Here is a 17,878-nt window from a genome sequence, read left to right as displayed (position 1 = left end):
GGTACCAGGGTGGTCTCCCCCTCGTGGTCTGGAGGAGGCGTAAGCCCTCCTCCGGTCCATCTGGGTGTCCCAGCTGGGTACCACGCCCAGCCACTTGCCACTATATATATATATATATATATCTATATATATATATCTATATATATAGTCACACACGTGCACATGTGAGGCAGTTAAAGGGCTTGAGGGAACACAGGTCGGAGACATGCCGGGATGTGGCAGAGTGCACTGACTCTTTTTCTCTCTTGCCTGTAGACCATTCCTGGGGGATTCCACCTGGCTCTCTTGACGTCACTTCCGGGACCGAGCCAATGGAGGTAGACCTTACCAGCTCAGGCCCCTCTGATGTCACGTCCGGGTGTGATCCAATGATCGAAGACCACATGCCCGATCCTTATGACCTCACTTCCTGTCTTCCCCTTTAAAAGCCTGCCCCTTTTCCCTCAGTCTTGTCTTGGACTCGTTGTATGCACTTCAGTGCTGTATCTCTATAAAAAGAACAACTTTGCAGCCAGGATACGAGATTATACGGGTGGCTGCCCCAAACCTTTTTCTTGAGTATGTCTCATCTTTGTGACAATATCTATATATATATATATATATATATATATATATATATATATATATATATATATATATATATATATATATATATATATATATATATACACACACACATATATATCTTATATATAAACGTCTACACGTGAAAGTGTGTGTGTGTCTGTCCTGCCCAGAAGTGCAAGGTTACAGCATGAAGCTCAAAGAAAGCGACTCTGTCGCCAAAGAAAAACCACAGCAAAAACAGAGAAATTTACTTAGTTGCTAATACACAAGCCAGGGGAGCACATTGGCAAAAGAAAACCTCAGAGGAGAGAGAGAGAGAGAGAGAGAGAGAAACTCGCCTAGCTACTGACAGACAACGGAGGCGAGCATGTCAGCAAAATGAAACTGTCGAGGAAAGAGAACCTTAACCTCTTAACCGCTAATGCATAACTGATTCTGACAGAATCAATGGTTTCTAGGAGTCCGGGATTAGCTAGTATATATATATATATATATATATATATATATATATATATAGACGCCTGTAAAATGGATGGGCCAGGGGAGAATGTGTCTTCAGGGCTTTATCTCCCACGGAAGGATAGAGGGCAGCCCCTCTGGATTGCTATAGCACCACTGATTCCCACAGGGTGTTCTGAGAGCTGGAGTGTGCTACAACCCTGTTGGGATCTGTGGGTGCCGCCACGTGGTGCTGTAGAGCCTGCACAGCCCTAATACGTTGGGCTTCCTCCACACCTGGAAATGCTGCTGGAAGAAAATCACCGGACACCTGGATCACTTCCGGGTATCCTATCCGGGTATCCTATAAAAGGAGCCAGCCACACTAATCCGGGAGCCAGAGTCGAGAGGTGAAGGATAAAACTTGTGGGAGGAGGAGTGGAGGCGAAGAAGAGAGAGAAGAAGCAGGAATGGCCATTGGGCTGGATTGTGCTACTGGGTGGTTTTGTACTGTGCTGTGAAGTGAGGAACAACAGAAAACGCTTCCCCACTGAAGAATTACACGTGTGCTCTGTTGAATTTGTTTCAGCCTGCTTGACTTGATCTGCTGCAGGTGTGCTCTGCATCTCGCTTCGAACATTTAAAAGCCTGTACAGCAGCTGTCTTTGTCATCTACATTTTGTCATTTATTTGCGGCCGCGGGTTTGGTTTAATCTCTTGGCACAAAGTCTCATCTTGTATACAGGCTCTAATATACCCTGCATTTCTAAAATAATACTGCTTTCCGGGGAGTAAGCGCCCCCTGCTGGAGACAGCCTAATTACTGTACCAATTAACTTTAGTTTCCATTTGATTGAGTAACTAAGGCGCCAATTACCACTATGCACAGGTGTTGGATAACTTTATTACTTACATATATTTATTTGTAATTTATATATGTTTTGATACATTTAATTGTGGGTCTCTCTATCTAATACTAGCTGTCCCCGGCAGCTACGCACACATAGTAGTGAAACAGGTCAGTGAGGAGGGCCCTACCCGGCTCCCCACTCCTGACGTCACAATTCCTCCTCCCCTTGGTCTGCAGCCTTTGTCTCTGATTAGCGCAAATATATTGCTCCTGCAAGCAAAATATGAAACTTAGCACGATGAGACAAGCCACAAAGTTAACTGGAATGTTCAAGTAAATTATAGAAAAAAAAAACAGATCTAAATCCGTTAAGTAGTTCTCTCGTTTGTTAGCTAAGTGGAGTTAAGGTTGCGCCCCGAGGCTGGCGTGTGAATAAGAAGGGCATCGCCCCCCCCCCTCCCCTCAGCCAGCTGCGTGTCTCTCGGATTCACGCAAATAAATTGGTACAGCAAGTGAACTATGATACTTAGCACGAGGAGAGAAGCCATAAAATCAACCAGAATGTTCAAGCAAATTATAGAAAAAAACCTGATATAAACCCGTTAAGTAGTTCTCTCGTTCGCTAGCTAGGCGGAGTTAAGGTTACACCCCGAGGCTGGCGCGTGAATAAGAAGGGCATCGCCACCCCTCCCCTCGGCCAGCTGCCTCTCTCTCGGAATAAAACAAATAAAACATTACTGCAAACAAACTATGATACTAAGCACAATGAGAGAAGTCACAAAATCAACCAGAATGTTCAAGCAAGTTATAGAAAAAAACTTGACCTAAACCCGTTAAGTAGTTCTCTCGTGAAAAGCAGACAGACATACAGACAGATGTTGAATTTTATATTTATACAAGTAACGACGTACTGCACAATAACGTGCAGTGAATACACTTGACTTGAGTATTCCTAGTTTTCCTCCTCTTTCTCTGTCTCTGTCTAGCATTTATTTGCCCAGAGGTTGATGCTCTTGCTGCTTCCCGAGCAGCTTTTCTTTTCTCCACCCTAGCGACCCGCAGCTTCTTTTAATTCGTCGGCATCTTTTCGCATTAAAACTGATTAAGTTAGTTTTTGTGTTGCAATTACTTAGTACATTTTCTTTAATTTTTCAGTTAAGCTGGCACTTAAGTCTTCAATCTGCCTCAAGAATGATTAGTGAGGGTGGTAGGGAATGAGAACGGCGCCCATACACATGCACCGCACGTCCGTCCTGTTGCGCGCTGCAGAGTGTTGATTCTAAAATAAAATAAGATAAAAATAAAAAGAGTAATAAAAATCATCACCCCGAAAGCGGACAGTAGACATCACGTAGTATATGTGTACCAAATTTCAAGTCAATAGGTGAAACGGTTTGCGAGCTACAGGTGATTTAAAGTCCTGGACAGACAAACAAACAGCCACAGTAGCGTATTATATAAGAAGATATATATATATATATATATATAGATTACATTTTGTCAAAAGATCTAAAATCATTCCTTTTGACAAAATATACCAAAATAGATGATACCAGGAAAGGGGTAAAGACTTTTTCACAGTCCTGTATAGTTGACAGGCAAAAACAGAGTTGGTTAGTAACTTATTGTCCCTTATTGTTACTCCATGAAAAGAGTATGAATAGCAAAGCGCAATCAAAGTTGCAAATTGATATTACAATCACCCATCCATTGTTTCAGATCTGCTTTTCATAATGAACATCAGAGAGGAGACAAAACCTAACCTAATGAGGCAGTAATGAGAGCAAGAAAGGATTCAACGCAGGACGAGATCAGTCTGTCACAAGGCAGACGGTTACACCGCAATGATCGCTCACAGTGGGCCAATTTACAGCTGACAGTCTACCAAAGAAGCCCAAGAGAAGACCAAGGCAGACGTGAGGAAACTTTACACACTGAGTGAGCAGGAGTACTGGTGATGCAGCACCCCCAATCACTGTACAGGTGGTGGACCCCACTTTATCTGTTCAAGTATCTTCAAATGAAGCTTCCATCTCCATTAATGATGCAGGCGGAGGTGGAACCTGTCACTGACATTCATAATCCTTCCTCCTAAATGAAGCAGACATTGTGTTTGTTTTATTAATGGAGGGAGATAGGCTGCAGGCAAGTTTGAAAAAACGTGAGTCAAATCTTAAAGCCATTCTGCCAAAGGTTTGACCTCCTTCTTTGTAGGTATTACTACAATGCAGGCCCCAATGTGTGCTTTCATCACTCCTTTACCATAAAGGAGAGCTGGAGAGAAGGAGGCACATGAGTTATCCCCTTAGAACCTATTAGGAGACAGACATCTATAATGTAGCATTTAATTATGTTTGCAACATCCATTAAAAAATGCTTACAAAAGTTCATAAAACTCAGCAGAAAATATTAATAAATGATATGGTGAGGCAGGCCCCACACCTTCTTCAGGGTAGCTACTGGCCATCTCATTCCTCACAGTAAGTCATAAAAAAGATTCACTAATGAAACTGCTTTCCAGGTCAAGTCTGCAGGGTGCTTTATACAAGATGACTGCTTTATTACAGCTTTGAACTGATGAACACGGGGGGGATTTCTTCTGTCCCCTTGAGTGTGCCCTGCTATTTCTGCACATAAACTCACTAAACTGTGTTGCTTGCTGTAGTCAGGGTCTTCACACATCAACATCATTTCACATCATCGTCCTCATCATCATTATTATTATTATTGCTGCTCACTTAGCAGATATCTTTACCCAAGGTGCCCTAAAATCAACCACTAAGCATATCATACAGTTCAGGGTGAACTTAACAGAAAACGGAGAATAAAAGCATTTAGCTGAGAACAAGAAGTATACCTTTACGTTCAGCAGAAGAGACTACTGTAGACCGGAGAGCAGCACAGTAAATGATAAGGATGGCGGCGGGCGGTCAATTGGTCAGGACCAGAAAGAGACTGACTTGCTATTTCCATTAGGGGTCGCTAGCTCCCTAGTTGGAATAAGTTCTTTTGTAATTGCGGCGTTGTAAGTAACCCAAAACTATATAGATATAATATTAAAAGGCGATACCTCTCCCATAGTGATATGGCGGTAAGAAATCATATAAGAGAATCTTTAATGAGAATCATCTAAGAGAATCGTCTTTAATGACGATTTACGCGGCATTACAGACGAAGGGAGCCAAATGGCAAGACAATTACCAAGGTGGGATCTCGATGTATACAGTCTGCCATTTTTCGTCGCTGCGATGGAAGGGTTTTCAGGATGGATAACGTTATCACCCATTCGTCCGTCGGCTTTGAGGTGTTTGGCTGCTGTCCATGTCTTTTATACTCCCGGATGAGTTGAACGTGTTTTTCACTCGCTTTGAGCTCGCTAATACGCACAGGCCTGTGCGACCCCCCCGAGAGCCTGTGTCTCTCTGAGGATGACATGAGGAAGACTTTTTCCCGACTCAGCATTCACAAAGCACCTGGCCCAGACGGAGTCTCAGGTCGCATTTTAAAAGCATGTTGTGACCAGCTAGCTGCTGTCTTTACGGATATTTTTAACACATCTCTGAGAGTTTCATCTGTCCCCACCTGCTTCAAGCACACAGCCATCATCCCTGTCCCAAAGAAAAATAAAGTAGACTGCCCTAATGATTACCGCCCAGTAGCACTTACCCCCAGAGCCATGAAGTGCTTTGAGAGGCTGGTGCTAGAACATATCAAGGACATCATCCCTGACAGTCTGGACCCCCCTACTGTTGCAACAGGTCCACTGAGGATGCCATCTCCATGACACTTCACACCACCCTGTCTCATCTGGAGAACAAGAACTGTTATGCCAGGCTTCTGTTTGTGGACTACAGCTCTGCATTTATCACTGTCATTCCATCCCAGCTCATCGCTAAACTCCTCGACCTGGGGCTTAGCTCTTCACTGTGCAACTGGGTACTGGACTTCCACACCGGCAGACCTCAGCAAGTGCGTGTTGGTGGAAAAACCTCCTCCATCATCACCATCAACACTGGCACCCCACAGGGCAGCGTGCTGAGCTCCCTCCTTTACTCTCTCTACACCCATGACTGCGTAACTAAGTACAGCTCTAACACCATCCTCAAGTTTGCTGCCGATACCACTGTAACAGGTCTGATCAGCGAGGACGATGAGACGGTCTACAGGGAGGAGGTCAGACTCCTGTCAGAATGGTGTCAGGACAACAACCTCACCCTCAACGTTAGCTAAACTAAGGAGATGATTGTGGATTTCTGCAAACAGGCAGCAGAGCACAGCACCATCTACATTGGAGGTGAGGCTGTGGAGCAGGTCAGCAGCTTTAGATTCTTTGGAGCCACCCTCACTGATGACCTTAAATGGTCAAGTCACACTGCGGCAGTAGTTAAGAAAGCCCAACAACGCCTCTACTTCCTCAGGAGACTGAGTACAGCCCGGATGTCCCCCACAACCCTGTGCAGATTCTACAGTTGTACCATGGAATCCATCCTGGTACAGCAATTGCTCAGTTCAGGACTGAAGAGCTCTGCAGCGTGTGGTGAACACAGCACAGCAGATCACGGGCACACAGCTCAATGCGATCCATGACACCCACACTACATGCTGTCTCAGGAAAGTGAACCGTATCACACGGGACCCCAGCCACCCTGCACTGGCACTTTTCTTTTCACCCTCCTCCCATCTGGGAAGCGACTAAAGTCCATTCGGACGCGCACCTCCAGGTTCAGGAACAGACTCAAGAACAATCAGCAACCTTGTGTCACCTCCACTGCTTACTTTTGCCACTGTTTCTATTCATTCCTAGGATTATGGTTTTATTTATTTACTTATTTATATTAATTTATTTATTGTGTGTGGGTTTTTTTTTGTCTGTGTTCACTGTCTGCAGGGGCACATGCAGGCAAGCATTTCATTGTACATGGTACTTGTACTCATGACAATAAAGAATTGAAATTGAAATACTGATTCTCCACGTGCAGGCCCTTACTCAGGTTCCAAACAAGGCAAGGAGAGGATTCAATTTCATCTCTAACATACAGAAATAGTACAAAGGCCCATTTTCGTTGTTGTGACTTTCTCTCTTCAAATGTTGGTCTAGCACTTCTAAATACTGAGGGCCCCTGTGTGCTAACTTTGGCCTGGCCTGTACATGCGAGCGGATTTATAAAATAATTTTTGTACAGAGCACAGTGACATTAAACTTATATTCTGATTACACTTGCATTTTCTTGTTACCCCCCCCAAAAAAAAAAAGTCTCTAGACATGAATTTTGCTTTCGTCTATTGCCATTGGGGTTGTACTTTAATTTATACAAAAATTAACTTATATTGTTAAAAGGGTCTTGAGAATTCAATAAAACAAATGTGAAAATGATACTATTTAGAACAGGGATCCCCAGGTATAAAGGGAGAAGGAGTCAGTAAGTGCAACTTCGCTCGGTTGGGAGTAAGCATAACATTCTTAGAAGACCCCCTGAAGATACTCTTACATGTAAAACCCCCCTATATGTATGTGTGTGTGTAGAATATAGTATAGGATGATATTCTAAATCAGAGGTCCCCTACTCCGGTCCTGGAGGGCCCCAGTGGCTGCAGGTTTTCATTTTAACCCTTTTCTTAATAAGTGACCTGTTTTAAGGCTAATTAACTTCTTCTTGGTGGAGTAAGAAGAAGAAAGTATTTATTGTGTGCTTGGGACTGTGTTGGGCTAGCTGCTAGAATCCTAACTGGGAAAAGAAAATCCGAACACATTTCTCCAGTTTTAATGTCACTACACTGGTTACCTGTGTCATTCAGGATTGACTTTAAAATACTCCTTATGGTTTATAAAGCCTTAAATAATCTGCTCCATCTTACATATCAGAATGTCTGACATTTTATATTCCAAATCGTAACCTTAGATCCTCAAATGAGTGTCTCCTTATAATTCCAAAAGCTAAACTTAAAAGAAGTGGTGAGGCGGCCTTCTGCTGTTATGCACCTAAAATCTGGAATAGCCTGCCAAGAGGAATTCACCAGGCTGATACAGTGGAGCACTTTAAAACACTGCTGAAAACACATTACTTTAACATGGCCTTTTTATAACTTCACTTTAACTTAATACTGATACTCTGTATGTTCAATTCATCATAATAACTATTCAAAGTGGCTCCAAAATCCATACTGACCCCTACTCTCTCTTCTGTTTCTTTTTCCGGTTTCTTTGTGGTGGCGGCCTGCGCCACCACCACCTACTCAAAGCATCATGATGCACCAACATTGATGGACTGAAAGCCAGAAGTCTACGTGACCATCATCATCAGGTCCTTCCATGAAAACCCTAAATCCAAAGAGGACTGTTTGATTTATGTTAGGTAGATTGCCCAGAGGGGACTGGGTGGTCTCGTGGTCTGGAACCCCTGCAGATTTTTTTTTTCTCCAGCCTTTGGAGTTTTTTTTTTGTTTTTTCTGTCCACCCTGGCCATCAGACCTTACTCTTATTCTATGTTAATTAATGCTGACTTATGTTTATTTTTTATTGTGTCTTCTATTTTTCTATTCATTTTGTAAAGCACTTTGAGCTACATTTTTTTTGTATGAATATGTGCTATATAAATAAATGTTGATTGATTAATTGGGCTAGTGAGACACGGGGAAGACGTGTATCACAGCTGAAGAAAAATAAAAATGTATTTAATTTTATACGTGCCTCCTGTGTCTAATCTGTGTCGGGTCGGGCGCTATATAGCGTCTTTCTTACACAATAAACTTCTTGTATCTTGATATAGGGGGATTTTACAAGCAAGAAGTATCTTCAGGGGCCTTTTGAGAATGTTATGCTTACTCCTGACCGAGCGAGGTTGCACTTACTGACTCCTCCCTTTACACCTGTAAAACCGCCACCACTGGCCATCACTTCCTGCTAAAGCCACATTCCCTTATAACACAAATTTCTTTGATGCTCAGGTGGTGCACCAAGGTGCCCTGCTGCAGCGAAATTCCTGTTTGAACTTACCATACAGTCATGTACTGGTTTACGGCTAATCGAGTTGAGGCGATTCGCGCTTACAGTCAGGACAACTGGAAAACAAGAGGGTAATAATGTTCTAGAAATTGCCAAAACTTGCCACAATAATAAATCTTTGGACACCATTACTATCATTATTTCATTTAGTCTCATATATTTTCCAACACTTCAAGGTCCCGTTAATATTTTTTTTAATCGGCACTGCTCCACATGGCTAATTCTTATGTTCCTTACACCCGTGTCTCTCAACTGTCATGGTCATGCAGCTGAGGTTTGCATTTTAAAATCCATTGATGACCCATTAGCAGCAACTGCAAACCACCCTCTTGGTGAACGAGCACAATTTTTGGGGTCCCATTGGTGAAACAAGCTCCTTTAGAAATGGGGAAACATATTGTGTGGTGCTCCCAATCACTTGGGTGACCGAACTGGTGAACCAGTGATGGCAACCCGGGCTGCTATCCAACTATTGAGAAATATTGGCTTTGGTAGACAACTTGTACACCAGCCACGACCCAGTGTTTGAGAAGCTCTGCCTTACACTGACCCAAAATGCGTAAAGACTGGTTTGTGCTACTCCATACCGGCAGTTCAAGTATTCACACCAGAGAGCCACAACTGCAATTACTTGTTCACTATGTGACTGACATACGGCCGAATGGATCAGTAAGTTGAGGCATGACTGCATTTGTATTTTGATACCAGCTTAGCAGGACACTTCCCTCTTGAATTCGTTCAGCTGCCATTACTCATTTGGTTACATTACACTACACAATCCCAGTTAGTCACCATCATTCTTCATACATTCAGCTAATATTTAGATGTCTCTGTGCGACATGTTGTGTCATGGAGTGATTTTGTTTACAACATAAATAGCCATTCATAGTCTATTTATCTTTTATTGGTATATAACATACATACAGGTTAATTACACCATCAGAAAGTGCCGCTCACCATAACATCTCAGTTAAATACTGCTGCATTGTTTTGGATTTCTTCAACTCAAAAATTGAAAAATTCCACCATCAACTTGCCTCCTCTATTCCTGCAAAAAAATGACATACTCTCCACTATCACCCATGTTCCCTTATCAACCACCCTAATTTTCAGATTTCAGTTTACCAGCTGAAAATAATATCTCGGAGCTTGTAACAAAATCTAATTCTTCCACACGCCAATTAGATCCAATACCTAAAATCTTTGTTAAGTCCTATCTGTCTCATATTTCCCCCATGATAACTACTATAGTTACTGTAACTCTTCCATTACTACAGGCATGGTCCCCCTTCTCACTAAAAACAGCCTCAATTACTCCAATTCTGAAAAAAACCTGGTTTAGACCCAAATATTATTAACAATTATCGGCCTATTTCAAATGTTCCATTTATATCCAAAAGTCTTGAAAAGATAGTTGCCTCTTACCTCCAGTCCCTCCTTTTAAACAATAACCTTTTTGAACAGTTTCAATCTGGGTTTTGCCCTAAATACAGCACAGAAACTGCCCTGGTCAAGATTACAAATGATCTTCTCCGGGCAGCTGACATGGGACTTTTATCAATTCTTGTGCTTCTTGACCTCAGCTCTGCATTTGACACCATATCTCACCAGATACTTTTGAAACATCTAGCTAGTTTTGGAGTCTCTGGCCTTGTTCTCCAGTGGTTTTCTTCCTACCCCACTGATAGGAAGCAATTTGTTCAAATAAAGGGCTTTTAAGTTCCGCAGGGTTCTGTTTTGGGGCCGCTTTTTTTCTTATTTATATCTTCCAAATAGGTAATATCTTCCGGCACCATGGTATTAAGTTTCATTGCTATGCTGATGACACACAGCTATATCTATCCACTAAATATCCTATAAATATCTGGGAGTGCAGCTGGATGACAAATTGGACTGGACTGCCAATACTGATGCTCTATGTAAGAAAGGTCAGAGCCGATTATACTTTCTGAGAAGGTTGGCATCCTTCAACATCTGTAGTAAGATGCTGCAGATGTTCTACCAGACGGTTGTGGCGAGTGCCCTCTTCTACGCGGTGGTGTGCTGGGGTGGCAGCATAAAGATGAAAGACGCCTCATGCCTGGACAAACTTGTTAAGAAGGCAGGCTGTATTGAAGGAGTAAAGTTGGACAGTTTAACATCTGTGGCAGAGCGACGGGCATTAAGCAAACTCCTGTCAATCATGAAGAATCCACTGCATCCACTGAACAGTGTCATCTCAAGGCAGAGGAGTAGCTTCAGTGACAGACTTTTGTCACCGTCCTGCTCCACTGACAGACTGAGGAGATCGTTCCTCCCCGACACTATGCGACTCTTCAATTCCATCCGGGGGAGTAATTGCTAACATTAATTTTATTTTATTTTTTCATTTTTTTCATTTTTATTACTATTTAATTTAATATTGTTTCTTTGTATCAGTATACTGCTGCTGGATTATGTGAATTTTTCTTTGGGATTAATAAAGTATCTATCTATCTATTATATAGTGCCTTTCACATCTATCTATCTATCTATCTAAATCCACTTCTGTTTTCCCTCCAGTTGGCATGTCTCCAAGACATAAAGACATGGATGACTCACAATTTCCTCCAACTAAACAGCAATAAAACGGAGGTGGCTCCTCATTGGCTCTAAATCTACCCTTGCTAAGGTTAAGCGTTCTTCTCTTTTAATTAACAATATTACCACAAACATTTCATCCCAAGTTAAGAGCCTGGGCATTATTCTTGACAGTACTCTCTCTTTTTCTTCTTATATAAGTACCATTTCTTGGACTGCCTTCTTCTATCTCCAAAACATTTCTAGGTTTCGCCCTGTTCTTACCCAGCACAATACTGAAGTATCGGTTAATGCCCTAGTCACCTCACGTATGGATTATTGTAACGCTATTCTATCTGACATTCCACAAAAACGTATTCATTACTTACAGCTTATTCAAAATTCTGCTGCCAGGATAATAACCTGTTCAAAATCCACTGAACATATCACACCTATTCTCTCTCAACTTCACTGGCTCCCAGTTAACTACAGAATGCAATTCAAAATCCCGCTCTGAACATTTAAAGCTCTCCACAACCTCACTGATCTCCTACAGACTGACACTCCTCTCGCTCTCTCAGATCTTCATCTGCAGCTCTACTTTCTGTGCCACACGTCAAACTCAGTTCAATGGGAGCTCGAGCGTCTCTCCTAGTGCTCTTTAACTTGGGAATTCTCTTCCCTCTCATATTCATCAGCTTGATTCAATAACACAGTTTAAAACTACCCTCAAAACTTTTCTTTTCAAGCTGGCATATCAATTGTTAATTCTACACTGTTACTGCCTGTCATATTTGTTTGTTCACTAATTATTGCTTTGTGATTTATCATTTTCTTGTTTTTATTTTATTAATTGTTGTTTAACTCTATTGTAAGGTGACCTTGAGTGATAAGAAAGGCGCCTATTAAATAAAATGCATTATACCTGGAGCTTAACGAAAAAGCACTCCAGTGGGGGATTTATGCATAAAGATGTGAGAATGTGCATTAGTACGTGCTCCCCTCGAGTAAAGAGCCTTTACTGAACAGTATCTGTTGAAAGACGAAGAAGATTTGTTGTTTTATTTATTTTTCTTCATTGTTCATATTTTGGCGTCACTGTAAATACTGTATACAGTCAATCTGCAGCAGCGTTACTTTCATTTCCAACAGCTCCCAGCAGCCTCGGTAGTATTGCACCATTAGGCACCATCAGAGTGGATTGTTGGGAAGGTAACTAATTAGCCGGTCTCTTTAAAAAGGAGCGAAAAAGATACTGAAGGAATCTTGATCATCTGTGTTTATTCATTTTTAGGCTTCTTGCACCACCTTTGGAATACAACCACTTTTAGAGTACAGTTTCTTTCTTGATTTATGTAGTGAAAAGTCAAGCAAAATGACACCTTTTATTGGCTAACTAAAAAAAAATTACAATATGCAAGCTTTCGAGGTAACTCAGGCCCCTTCTTCAGACAAGATGTTTCTTGATTTATGTGCTTGTTCATGCGATTTTGTCTGGGTTGGTAAAAATCTTTGTCAGGAGAGCGCTCCCAACTTCTACAGATCTTCACACAACAACTAGAACATGGTAGGACAAAACTTTCATACCATTCCGTAAACTGTTCACCGGCATCTCTATTCATTTGCACCATCATCACATCTGTTGTACTGGACTGCGTTTTGCATGAAAGAGTTGGTTTCTTTGTTATCTAGTATTTTGCGTTTTTTTTTTATTATTATCTTTGTAGTGTTTTGTTTGGTTTCATTTGTGCAGTATTTCTTAAATTAGTATCGCAGTCTGGGAACTGAGGGCGTTTGCGTATCTGTTTCTATTTTGCTTCTTTATTTGTTCCACGATACTTTATCGTCGATTCATTGAGCCTCTTTATAAGTGTCTCTGTGTAAGAGTGCCAGGCCAAGGCTGGGTGTGTTTCTAGGGTCCTTGTAATAAAATAAACAACTCGCCGACATCAGACGGTGTAAATTGTAGCATCTTCATGGCCACTACAACACTTACAATTGTGTCATACCATTAAGTGGTGTTTGATAATTACTTGACACCAATTGTAAATAACTGGCACTTGGTGGAATATAACAGGAATTCATTTTTTACAGATATCTTGTATTTCTGCGTCTCACCCACTGGGTCTGGTCGGTTACAAATACAGATACCCAGAGATTTGGTCTGTTCAAGGCTTCTATCACATGGGGCATAACACTCTCGACTCATTTGTAGTTATTCACAGTCAATTGTCATTATCTGTGGGGGTTACATTCCTAAAAAACACCACAGAGACAAAAGCATTGATTCTATGGGGAAAATGGGGTTAGGTTCTGGTGGCACACCGGTGTGGGAAGACAGAGATGACCAAAAATGCTGGCCATCACCTCTCACCCTTTGATGCTACCACATCACTGTTTTACATACAAACCTTGTTATAATTTTTACTTCCTCTATAGTCTTCCAGGTGCTCTGCCAGAGGTCGCAAGTTAAACCATCTAAACAGAAGTACTGACCGGTGGTGGGTACAAAGGACAAGGGACTTCATCAATGCAAAATAATGACCTGCACTCACTTGCTATATGGTTGCGAGACATCAACGCTTTCCAGTGATCTGAGACGAAGACTGGACTCCTTTGGTATTGTGTCTTTCCGGAGAATCCTTGGGTATCGTTGGTTTGACTTTGTGTCGAACGAGCGGTTGCTCATGGAATCCCGAATACCATACAAAACCAAGAAGTGTGGTGGAACGCAGACGCAATAGGGACCTTCGGTCACATCTTGTGAACAGTTTGCTGTCATTGACTTGTCCTAAATGACTCTAATGTATGATTTTCAGATATGACCATCACATTAGGAGTACCACAGGTTTAGCGAGGGGTTTTATTCTGATGCCAACTCCAGTTTACGTGTGCTGGAAGTACTTTTTTGTCCTCATTTCAAAACCTTTCATGAATCTTCACTATGAACACTTACATGGCATCAATATTAAGGCGGCCAGAAGTGCATTTGAAGACAATCACGTAAGCTTGTTTGCTAGCGGCAAGGTACTCTATTGTACTGAGATCAGCTGATGGAAAACAATGGGGATAAAAAATAACTTTTCAGTTGTTTGTTGTTAAAACTCACTAGAAATCTATAACAAAAAAATACAAATATTAACTTTTAAAAGCACTTTCTTGTGTACTGTACAGTACAAATATGTTTTCGATGGGAGTTGAGGAGAGGAGGGTTAGGTCTGCATACGTAGGATACCTGAAAGCATAAACAGTGATATCAGCTGATGGAAAACAATGGAAACGAAAATTCACTTTTTGTTTATTATTAAAATACACAAGAATTCTGTAACAAAATGCAAATATTAACTTTTAAAGTTATTTTCCTATGTGCAAATAACTGTACAGGTACACGTTTTCTATAGCAGTTGAGGGTTGGGGGTTGCATTGTGTTCATTGGGTGCCTACGCAGGATTTATGAACAAAGTGGACTTGCGAACGTGCTCTCGGATACACACACACACACACACACTATAGGTCAAAAGTTTTAGAAGTTTTTCTTTAAATATAATCAGCTGAAGTGCAATGAATGACCTAAAATGGTGAAAAGCTGTCAGTAAACTGCCAGAGGTTTAAATTTAAAGTTTTGGTTAGCAAACACCTAGGAGGAGGAAATTTCAGAATATTACAAATGGGGTTTAATCAGGAAACAACTAAATAGTTACAACCTATAAATGTTAATGCCTGATCATTCTTCTGTGCCAAAACCAACAAACTACGGACATGCTTTATTATGAGGTGGTTTAAATTGTTCAAAACTATAAACTGTACCTCTGTGGATGATGCTGCCTGCTTGTGCTCAGAGTCTAATGTACAAATCTCAAGTTGGGTATGGTGTACAAATGAAGGCAGGTATGGTTGTCGTTCACCTTCTACTTCTCCTGGCAGTAGCATATGACCTGAAAGAAAAAAAAAAAAAATTGGTTAAGACATTGGAAGAGGCTTCATATTTTCCCGTACCTTTAAATGTAAAACACATATTGCAAAAGATCACCCATTCTTCATTGACAGTATCACAAGACTGGTACAATGGAATGAATGTTAGAGGTCAGGATGTAGTTGGTCCTTTGGGCTATATGTTTAACTCCTCCTGCTCACTACCTGCGGGTTTCCAACCTCCTTACATGACAGCTAAAGCTTAGTACTGGAGGAGCACCTGGGGCTGTTACAGGAGGCTTTGAGAGAGAAAGACCGTTGTGTATATAGAGTTAGTTCGAATGAACAAACAAATGAAAAAGAAAAAAAAAAAAATCAATCTGATTAATCCTGCCTACTATACCAAATACTAACGATTTATTTACTCTATCTGTCTATTTGAGTAATCCTGCCTACTATACCAAATACTAACGATTTATTTACTCTATCTGTCTATTTGAGTAATCCTACCTACTGCACCAAATACTATCTCTCTATTTGAGTAATCCTACTATTGAGTGATCACCTACTAAACCCAGGTAGCTCAAAGGAATGCCTCCTAAATGCTTCCAGTGAAACCTGTGAGGCTGTCGCTGTATTTTTCAATCAAAAAATTAATGATATTAGAAATAACATAGTATATCCCTCCAACACTAAGGATCCTCCTAAACCCCAGCATCCTGTTATAAACAAATTAAACTCTTTCACTAGGATAGATTTACCTGATTTAAAGAAAATAATCTCTCAATTAAAACCCTCCACCTGTGTCCTTGTCCCAATACCAACAAGGTTTTTCAAAGAAGTATCAGGCGTGCTAATTGATAATGTTCTGGACATAGTAAATTCGTCACTAGATACTGGGGTCGTCCCAGACTGTCTTAAGACTGCTGTAGTTAAACCCCTACTTAAGAAACATAATCTCGACCCCTCAGCTCTTGAAAATTTTAGCCCCATCTCTAACCTGCCTTTCTTAAGTAAAGTTCTGAGAAGGCAGTCATTATGCAGTTAAATGACCACCTCAATAAACCTGCTATTCTTGATAAATTTCAGTCGGGTTTTAGAACAAATCACAGCACAGAAACTGCACTCGTTAAAGTAGTAAATGACTTGCGGGTAAATGCAGACAGAGGCCATTTATCTGTTCTCATCCTCTTAGATCTGAGTGCTGCATTTGACACCATTGATCACAACATTCTTAGAAATCGCCTTAGTCAATGGGTGGGCCTCTCTGGCAGGGTCTTAAATTGGTTTGAATCCTACCTGACAGGGAGAAAATTTTTTGTTAGTTGTGGGAATTACAACTCAAAGACCCCTGATATCCGATATGGTGGTCCACAGGGCTCTATCCTGGGTCTGCTGCTCTTCTAAATCTACATGCTTCCGTTAGGTCAGATTATCTCAGAGCACAATGTGAGCTACCACAGCTATGCTGATGACACACAGCTGTACTTCTCAATAGCTCCTGATGACTCCGACTCTCTTGATACACTAACACAATGTCTTACTGGTATTTCTGAATGGATGAATAGTAATTTTCTCAAACTAAATAAAGAGAAAACTGAAATTTTAGTAATTGGCAATAATGGATTCAATGAGGTTATCAGAAATAAACTGGATACATTAGGATTAAAAGTCAAGACGGAGGTAAAAAGCTTAGGGGTGATTGTTGGCTGTAATCTGAATTTTAAATCACATACTCATCATACCACTAGGACAGCATTTTTTCACTTAAGAAACATAAGTAAAGTTAGACCGCTTATATCTTTGAAAGATGCTGAGAAATTAGTTCACGCGTTTGTTTTCAGTCGACTAGATTACTGTAATGCACTCCTCTCAGAACTACCCAAAAAAGATATAAATCGTTTGCAACGAGTGCAGAATGCAGCTGCTAGAATCCTAACTAGGAAAAGAAAATACGAACACATTTCTCCAGTTTTAATGTCACTACACTGGTTACCTGTGTCATTCAGAATTGACTTTAAAATTCTGCTTATGGTTTATAAAGCCTTAAATAATCTGCTCCATCTTATATATCGGAATGTCTGACACCTTATATTCCAAATTGTAACCTTAGATCCTCAAATGAGTGTCTCCTTAGAATTCCAAGAACATTCTTCCTAAGCTCCTTTTTTATTTCAAAACATACCAATATACATTAATAAATCGTTCTTTAAGCAATTAGATTCAACAATAACCTCATTTATTTGGAATTCTAAACATCCACGCATCAAAAGAGCGACCCTACAAAGACAAAAGGCAGAAGGCGGCATGGCTCTACCTAACTTCCAGTTTTATTACTGGGCGGCAAATATACAGTCGATAAGAACCTGGACACAAATAGAAGAACATATACTGGCATGGACCGCAATAGAAGTAAAATCCTGCAGTACTTCTTTGTATTCCTTGCTTTGTGCTCCAATAAACACACGCTATCGGCAATACACTAATAACCCAATTGTGCTCCACTCACTTAGAATTTGGAACCAATGTAGAAAGCATTTTAAGACGGAGAAGCTTCTTTCTGTGGCACC

At 41.0% G+C, this 17,878-nt stretch overlaps 1 protein-coding gene across 2 annotated transcripts in view; it reads right to left on the bottom strand.

The window, feature by feature from the left end:
• LOC120523103 (intraflagellar transport associated protein) overlaps positions 1-17,878 on the bottom strand; it is a 112,922-nt gene that overhangs the window by 5,171 nt on the left and 89,873 nt on the right. Inside the window, exons 7-8 of one of the 2 annotated variants that reach the window (XM_039744091.1) lie at positions 15,204-15,331; positions 14,148-14,631 (exon numbers count right to left, since the gene is read on the bottom strand). In XM_039744091.1, coding sequence (XP_039600025.1) covers positions 14,542-14,631; positions 15,204-15,331 — 218 coding nt within the window. In that variant the 3' untranslated portion in view covers positions 14,148-14,541. Of the gene's footprint in view, positions 1-14,147; positions 14,632-15,203; positions 15,332-17,878 lie in introns of those variants that run through there. The other variant, XM_039744083.1, reaches the window with a different exon arrangement.

This window comes from Polypterus senegalus, chromosome 1, assembly GCF_016835505.1.
Source record: "Polypterus senegalus isolate Bchr_013 chromosome 1, ASM1683550v1, whole genome shotgun sequence".
In the NCBI taxonomy this organism is placed as follows: domain Eukaryota; kingdom Metazoa; phylum Chordata; class Cladistia; order Polypteriformes; family Polypteridae; genus Polypterus; species Polypterus senegalus.
Note: the sequence above shows the minus strand (reverse complement) of the source record. Positions and strands in the feature narration are given on the sequence as shown.